Source organism: Sinocyclocheilus anshuiensis, unplaced genomic scaffold (assembly GCF_001515605.1).
Source record: "Sinocyclocheilus anshuiensis isolate Anshui unplaced genomic scaffold, SAMN03320099.WGS_v1.1 scaffold669, whole genome shotgun sequence".
Taxonomy (NCBI): Eukaryota; Metazoa; Chordata; class Actinopteri; order Cypriniformes; family Cyprinidae; genus Sinocyclocheilus; species Sinocyclocheilus anshuiensis.
The window spans coordinates 636,490-645,287 of NW_015536499.1; the positions used below are offsets into that span (position 1 = coordinate 636,490).

The 8,798-nt window shown below is 36.2% G+C and overlaps 1 protein-coding gene across 4 annotated transcripts in view; it reads right to left on the minus strand.

The window, feature by feature from the left end:
- Positions 1-8,798, minus strand: part of LOC107688821 (transcription factor Maf-like) — an 80,252-nt gene that overhangs the window by 65,733 nt on the left and 5,721 nt on the right. For 3 of the 4 annotated variants that reach the window (XR_001634272.1, XM_016486606.1, XM_016486616.1), the window contains exon 2: positions 2,422-2,489. Coding sequence is in view for 2 of the 4 variants with exons in the window: in XM_016486606.1 (XP_016342092.1) it covers positions 2,462-2,489 (28 nt within the window). In the remaining 2 variants the exon portion in view is untranslated. Of the gene's footprint in view, positions 1-2,420; positions 2,490-3,170; positions 3,363-8,798 lie in introns of those variants that run through there. The other variant, XR_001634273.1, reaches the window with a different exon arrangement.

The following is an 8,798-nucleotide window of genomic DNA, read 5'->3' on the forward strand; positions in this document are numbered from 1 at the left end:
TTTCATAAATGTTACATTTTCTTAGGGTTATTCCATTTGACATCCTGAAATAATCTTCTTATGTCCTAAAAACATCAAATTAACTGAGATTTTTAGAGACTTAATGACCCTGACATGTTGTCTCTGGAATGTCATTTTGTGCTTTTCTTGCCTCATGACAGCAATGTATGGTTATTCCAAACTGACTGAATAAAATGTTAAAGCAAAGAAATACTACACTCCCTCCCAATAAAAAATTATTCAAGTAAAGTAAATATAAATCTACATATATTTTAATTCCTGACCTTTTTTTTTAACTTTAAGCCCCCACAAAACAAAATAAATAAATAAATAAGCATCAAAATTAATCTGAATTTACAACTTTTTTTTTTTTACGTTTTTACGTTACGTTTTATCTTTTTTTTTATTTATTTTTTTACTTTAGAATGAATAAATATAAATAAATAAATAAATAATTTTAATTCAGAAAATTCAGAGGATGCTCATCAAAGAAAATGCATTACATTAAATACACTATGTATGTATGCATTTATTTATTTAACACAAGACATAAAACCCTACAGAGAGAATGTTAGAGGAAAGACCAAGGGCAAAAAAAAAAGAAGAAAAAAACATGGCGGTTGAAGGTGAGAGAGAGAGAGAGAGGATGTATGCTACAGGCTACAGGAAGTATTAATGACTCGGAGTGCTGCATTTTGGTGGAAATATAAGCACTTTGATCAGAGAAATCCTACAAAAACAACACCAATAATCTCACAAATATAAAGACAGTGATACAAGAGACGGTTAAACCGTTAAACGACGGTAAAACCCACAGCACAGTGAACTTCTCCAATTATTCGTTTCTGTCAGACTTTTCCTGTTGTTTATTGATGTTAAATGAGCACGTGGCGGGACTTTTTTATTTTTTTTGGGCCTGAAGCGAGCCGTAGGTCAGCGGGGAAGACAGTGGGCAGCACAGAGCCCTCTCCCCTTGAGTCTGGGTGTATTTATAACCACACGGGTTGAGCGGGTGTCTTCAGGAGGTGCTGCTAAATATAACTCATATCCTTACTGGCTTTGGTTACATTCAACATACGAACACACACACACTTACACAGCGGACGGTACGGGGATACAGAATGAATTTGTGCACATGCTCGCATAAATCGTTTCAAACAACAAGTAACAAAAACAACATCTTGTTTCACAATCGCTAACACATCCGCTGACGTCACAAAAGAAAGTGTCTCCGTACGCAAATAAGACAAACATGGTGTGCACTTCCTGTGCCCTGATTATGACCTCACCTTTGTGTTTCATTACACCGGAAATCTGCGGCTGAATGCTGGCGAATCAACGCAGAACATCGATACTGTCCTATCAGATTCACCCTCAGCTAACTAGAACACGCAGCCCCCCCCTCCCCACACACACACACACCACACACACACACAATTAAGACACTTATTTTTATGGATGGGCGATTTTTTTTAAGTGCTTTTGGACTGAAGCAATGCAACACCCGCTAAGTGGCATTAAACAGCTTGAAAGATCAAAGACAATTTTTAATATAACTCCGACTGGATTCGTCTGAAAGAAGAAAGTCATATATAACTAGGATGCCTCGGGGGTGAGTAAAGCGCAGCCTAATTTCATTTTTGGGTGAACTAACCCTTTAAGTCTTATAGACAACATACAATGGTTTTCATAGTAAACGTACTATAACGCAACCCAATAAATCTTAACAAAAACTTATTTTCATCAGTAGATTTAACTCAAAACAAAACAATATGTCAGCTTTTAGTATATTATGGAGGACATTTTTTGGTAGCCGGCCAGTTTATGTTGGGATAACCAGTGACATGATCAATAACACACTGTTACAACACACAAAACACACTTAACAAATGCTCTGTCGCTGCAGGCAGATGTTACACTGTGACCGTCGACAAACTCGCCTCGCGAAACTTCCATCCCTAAACGTCATAAACGAGCCATTGTGTAATTATAACCTGCTAGTCATTGGATAGTAAGTCCACTGGTAATTAGTCACTAATTACACTGCATTCACTCTACAGTATAAATACACTATATATGAGAGTATGAATCAAACGTTATGCCTAAGTAGGGTTTTGTCGGTTATTATACAAATGATAATGTACGATTTATATATAGAAATATACATATTATAAATATTTATGTATCATGTATAGTGATTTAATTTTCAAACACGTTTCTAAATGTTAATTTTAATTCACTTTATCTAATTTTTAATAATGCTAGGTTCAGTTTCTGAACCGCAGAAAATCTTTGCGACAAGCTGTGAAGTCTAAAAATCACATTTTTTTATACAGAAAAAAATCCACTATGATTAAATATTCATAAATGAGGATTATAATCATTTTCATCTGCACAGAATAAAAAAAGCTCTGCTCTTACCTCAGACTGCAGGGGCAAAGGGCAGGGGTCAGAGGTCGTATCACAGGTGTAGAAACTTGCGTGATGTCCTTCCATGATGAACAATATGAGCAAAAGGCAGAAAGAGAGAAAAAAAAAGGCTTAATATGATACCATAAAATAATCATAACTATTTGACTATTTATCAGATACAATTAAATGTAGGCTAGTTTCTTGTCTGAAACAAAATAATTACAGGAATACAGGTATAGAGGTGTATGTATATATATATATATATATATATATATATATATATATATATTTAAACATTTAAAAAATGACTGTATAGACCTTGTTTTACGCCATTACGCTTTAGAGATATTATACATAAAGCATACCACACATAAAAAAAACTATGAAAGCAATTAATATGCAAACTGCGATGTAACTAACACTCTTCTTTCTCATATACTCTCACGTGTAGTGCTTCTGTTAAACAAAGTTAAAGTTAGCAGCACATATCCCCTACAGAGCAGTGCTGCCACTGAAAAAGCCTGTTAAATCCCTCGACCCAGTTCAGTTCACAAAGCCATTCATTCTGTTCTGTAATCACTGCAGGCCGGGCTGAGTGAACTCTCACCTCACACCACAGCACAGCAGACATGCGTGTTTACAGCAGTCTATTAGAGTAAAGTATCAACAAACTCTAATATCTATCTGGTACAATCTCCACCTCAGGATGTGGACAACGCTTAAAAGCAGCAATAACAGCTTTAAAAGAAATAGCTCACCCCAAACCTGCCGCGTTCATGACACCCGTGAAACCTTTCATGATGTGCAGCTGAAGTGCAATCGATGCTATAATAGAAACTGCACGCGCTTCGTCGAATGTTGTTTGTATCGTCAGATGCACGCATTTGACGTGCTTTGAAAACAGTTTTCTTGTGTGGGAAACACAACCTTAGATCTCCATAATAATATGGGGGTTGCACGACAAGGGAGTGAAAAATTAAAGGTGCCATAGAATGGAAAACTGTATTTAGGATAACAACAATTCTGTAGGCTACATGGAAATGACATACCGTGAGCCTCAAACACCATTGTTTCCTCCTCCTTATGTAAATCTTGTGCATTCAAAAGACCACTGAAAAATAGGCGAATCAGAACATAACACCGACTGTGACGTTACAGTCGGGATCACTAATAGTTACGCCCCCAACATTTGCATATACCCGCCCATGTTCTATGCCATGCCATCAAATAAAATAACGCGAGCCACTAAAGGGACATGGTTAGCTGCTTGCTAGCGGTAGCCTGTTACATTACAGTACATAAGATTTCACTTACCACATAAACAGAGTAAGGAGAGATGACTAAGGATGATGGCGAATGATTTACAGATCCTGAGCACCACTGACAAGCATCTGATCTGATGTGTGGTAAGTACTGCCGCTGTAGTTTACACAGAGCATGTGCAATCGCAAATCTCGAAAGTGAAAGTAAAACGCAATCGTGCATTCGCAAGCAGTTTCAATGCCCCGCATATTAATAGCGGCTCCCTGATGTCCGCATCTTATATACAGTATAATTACCCAACAATATAACTGCGAGAGAAAGTATTGAAATATATATTTTCCCTGTGTTTCCTTCCTGCTGTGTGAGCTACTGAAATAAGCTGCACTGTGAAACAGTCAATCAGAGCAGAGCTCAACATTGAGCCGCACTGCGAAACAGCCAATCAGAGCAGAGCGCAACATTATTATTCATCATGACCCTTCCAAATAATGTAAAAACAGACCATTTCATTCTAGAGACAAATCCTAGGGTTGTAAATGGACATGTAAAACCATTTCTGGAGATTTTTTGCCCTTACCTAAGCCACATACCTTCTATGTAGATATCAGAGAACAATTTAAAATATTGTATCAATGCATTCTATGTGAGCTGTACTGTGAAACAGCCAATCAGAGCAGAGCTCAACATTATTATTCATGACCCTTCCAAATAAGGTAAAAACAGACCGTTTCATTCTAGGACAAATCCTAGGGTTGTAAATGAACATGTAAAACCGTTTCTGGAGATTTTTTGTCCTTACCTATGCCACATACTTTCTATGTAGATATCAGAGAACAATTTAAAATATTGTATCAATGCATTCTATGGCACCTTTAAGCTCTATTGACAGCATGCTATCAGTTACCACAGAAAATATTTTTAACAATGCATTTACAATTTTTAAAAAAGCATATACAGTATAAACTAGAAATTATATGTTGTATCAATGCATTCTATGGCACCTTTAATAACACATTTGCTTTTTCAATCCAGGCTCACTGGAAACACGTGACTGTGACGACATTAATACAAAACGATTACATTGCTTCTCGCAAGTTTCTTCCAAATCGAAATTTCCAGTACGTGGCGCTAAAAAAAAACGTTTTTTATCACGCTGGGTGTTCTGTGTATCGTGGCGGTTTGGAAATGATACAGTATATCAGGTGAGTGGTGCTGAAAGATTAATGCGTTATCGTGTTACACCTCATAAACTAAACCCTACAATAAACCTAGCGCATAGTAGTAACAAAAGTGAGATAAAACTAACATTTGCTAGCTTACTTTTACTATGAGCTCTTTTATCGAGTGTCATGACTCAAGTGCAGCGCTGTACCAGGTGAGCTACCGAGCAAGTTCGCTACTTCTAAAATGCTATATATAATTCTGTGAAGCAAACATTACAATATGTTAATTCGTTTACAAATCACGCACAATGGTAAAAATACTCTGAGGTCAGTATTGGGCAAGACAGTGCTAATATAAGTCTTTCTTAATCAATAATCTGCCCGTAATCATAATTTGTGTTTAAAAGAAGAAAAGTTGTTGGTGTTTTACTGCCGCTGGTGTTCATTTTAGCTGCAAACTGCTAATTTATGCAGTCCTACATTTTTGTAGTTTTGCAAAACACTGATAAAAAAGTAAGTGTTTGTGCTGCCTTAAAATTTTAAGTCAACTCTAATTTCCAAGTTGCCACTTGTATAACTCAAGCTGACTAAGCGCAAAAAGGTTGTTACGTTGTTGTTTTTTTGTTTCGTTTTTTTTTAAACAACGTAAAACATTTTGTTAACAGTATAGAGGCACATTTTTCCAATGATCCTATTTTGCGATTTTTATGAACTAGGCTATTCCTTTTATATTGTTTTACATTTTTCCGACCAGAAGTAACCATCCACTCCCGTTGTATGGAAAACAGCAGCCTGTATATTGCGCTAAACTTCTCTTTTAATGTTTGATTGAAAAAAACAAAAAACAACAAAAAAATAAACACGTTTTGAGCAACAAGAAGGTGAATAAGCATTAATGAGAAAAGTTAAATTTTTGAGTGTGCTTTCCCTTTAAGATAAAGGTAACCGTCCTTCTAAAGCAGCGTATCTGTGGTAGAGTGGTGTTGTAATGCCCGGGATTGTGAAACGAGACTTTGTGAAGGCGTTTTATTGATACGTGTGGCACAGAGCAGCTCAAGGACTTGCTTTTGTTTCATATTCACCTCACTGCTGTGCTCTCTGCCACAGGACATGACATCACTCGCCGGGGTCACGGCCCGCCACCGACTCCACGATGAAAAAAAGAAGGAAAGGGGGAGAGATGAAGACGAGAAAAGAAAGACTTGGGAAGTGGTGCTCTGTAGGTCACCTTGCCTGGCTGAGAGATCAATGTCGCTTTGACTCGCTGGTTAAAGAGAGAGAGAGCGAGAGACTGCAGCCCAGACACCTTGCCAGTAAATCACCTTGCCAGCTTCATTGAGATGCAGGTATAACATAGGATGGGCACAAGGCCAATGCCTACAATACCCCCCCAACACACACACACACACTCACACACTAACACACACACACACACACACTCACACACACACACACACACACACACACACACACAGGGTTATTGTAGTTAACTGAAGTTAAAACCATTAACAATCATTTTCGTTACTTGAACATTTTTATATATATATATATATATATATATATATATATATTGTATATATGAAACTATACATTTAAATAATGAAATAAATGAGTAAATAAATATATGAAAAAGAAGTAAGATAATTATGGGTGTGAGTAAAAAGGATAGTTCATCAAAAATGTGGGGAAACTATAATAAACTATGCAATTAAATAATTAAATAAGTAAATAAAGAAAATAAAAAAATAAACCGAAAATAATGGAACTGTGCTGTATGTATAAATGACTGAAATGTCATGATTTGAACTATGATTTCCTATTTTTTGACCTTGGAACAATAAGATCAATGTGTACGACCAACATTGTTACAGAAAACAACTATATTATCTGTAATAACCTAATCAGGATTGTCCACAATCAGTGATTTTGACACTTTTATGTGGCATTATAGATTTTTTTTTTTGCTTTTTGAAGCTTGACAGACCCAGTCACCATCCACTTTTATTGTACGTAAAAGAGCAGCTTGAACCTTCTACTAAATCTTTCCTTTTCAAATGTCCTTTTGTGTTTCACAATAAATAAATAAATCAAAAGCAAATGACGTTACAGATGTGTTATTTATTTATTTTATTATATCTATTTGTTCCCCCATTTTTGATGAACTGTCCCTTTAACTCACCCATAATGATTGAATGCATGGTTGATTTTCAAAAACAAACACTCTACCATCACGTGTGGCGTCTCTTTCACTCTCTCCTAAAGTACAAGGAAACCTTCAGAGCTCAGGCAATCAACACAAACACATCCATTTCCTCAGTGTAACTGTGGAGGGAAAGTTAAATTATTATCTTTTCAAATAGCTGCTCTATAACTCAGGTTTACAGAGGCAGAGAGGGGTCGGGGGACGGCGGCACGTCTGCGGATGATGGACGCACATGGCAGGGACATAAAGTCCCTCCTTTAAATCACTCTAAATGGAAATGTTTAGCGTGGAGAGATGCAGATGAGCTCGGATCCAACAACGCCGAGCTTGTTTTTGTGCTTCAGAATGAAAAACGCCTGCAATGCTTTGACACCAAAGATGAAACGGCCAGAGAAAGTGTTACTAGAAAATATTGATTTATTTGGATAAGACATGGCCTTGATTATCAGTTAAGTATGTTTTAAATAACTAAATAATTATTTTAGTTGCAATAACTATAATTACTTTATTACAAGTTTGTTAGCTCAAATAAATTTCCCAGAATGCATTTGCTCAAATTATTGTGTCAACACAGTCGACTCTAGCGTATTTCTTTGCATTCGGCGGGACCTTGCAGCCACGACAATCATTTTTAATCCACGCTGTGAGAAAATCACTCCGAGCACTTAAAAAAAAAAAAAAAAAAAAAAAAAAAAAAAAAAAAAAAAAAAAAAAAAAAAAAAAAAAAAAAAAAAAAAAAAAAAAAAAAAAAAAAAAAAAAAAAAAAAAAAAAAAAAAAAAAAAAAAGCCAAGCTAAACATCGACTCCCAACAGAGACAATGTCTGATATTATTAAAGATATTACCCTGTAACGCTGCTGTATGTAAATGATTGAAATGTCAATATGCATGAGTTGAACTGTGATTTCTTATTGTTGACCTCGGATGCAAAAGACCAATATTGTGACAGAAGACAACTATATTATCTGTAATAACCTAATCAGGATCGCCCACAACCAATGATTAGGGCACATATGGTGTCAATATCCCACTGCTGATTGAATTAAGTGCAAACGCAGAGTGTATGCAATTTGTGTGTGTTCGTTTCAATGCATGTATGCATATGTGTGTGTTTTTGTGTGGATTGGTGTGAAAGTGTTGGCCTGTGTGTGTGTTTTGGTGATTTGTGCTAGATGCATGTCGGTTATGGAGCCAAGGTGTGAAAATATACACGGTGTGTGTAATGAAATCCACTGACTTCATTCACAAGCTGAAATGAAATGTTTGCTTCGTCTATGGTAATGCGGTCCGTCATCAGAAGCTGATGCTAAACAGGATATGTTTCAGTGCATCATTAAATGTTTGATTGCGTCTGATAATGCTGGTTTGAGTTAGGAAAAACACGATTAAATCAGAAGTTTTAAATAGCTACAGCTGGATTAGTGTGGATATAACCAACAATATTAGCTGGGATGCTGGTTTTATTGGAACAGTTAGTCTGATTTGCACGAATAAATTCATGTGATTTAAAAGCAAGCGTATTGAAATTATATTCAGACTTTAAATTTTCAAACTGTGTTGTAGTTTTCTAAAGCAGACACCAAAAGTGTCATATTTTGTGAGAGCATAAACAAACAAACACACAATTAAATAAACAAACAACACACACTCTAAAAAATGCTTGGTTAAATATAACCCAGCGCTGGGTTAAAAAGGGACAAACCCAGCTATTGGGTTGTTTTGACCCAGCGGTTGGGTTGTTTTGAACCCAGCTATTGG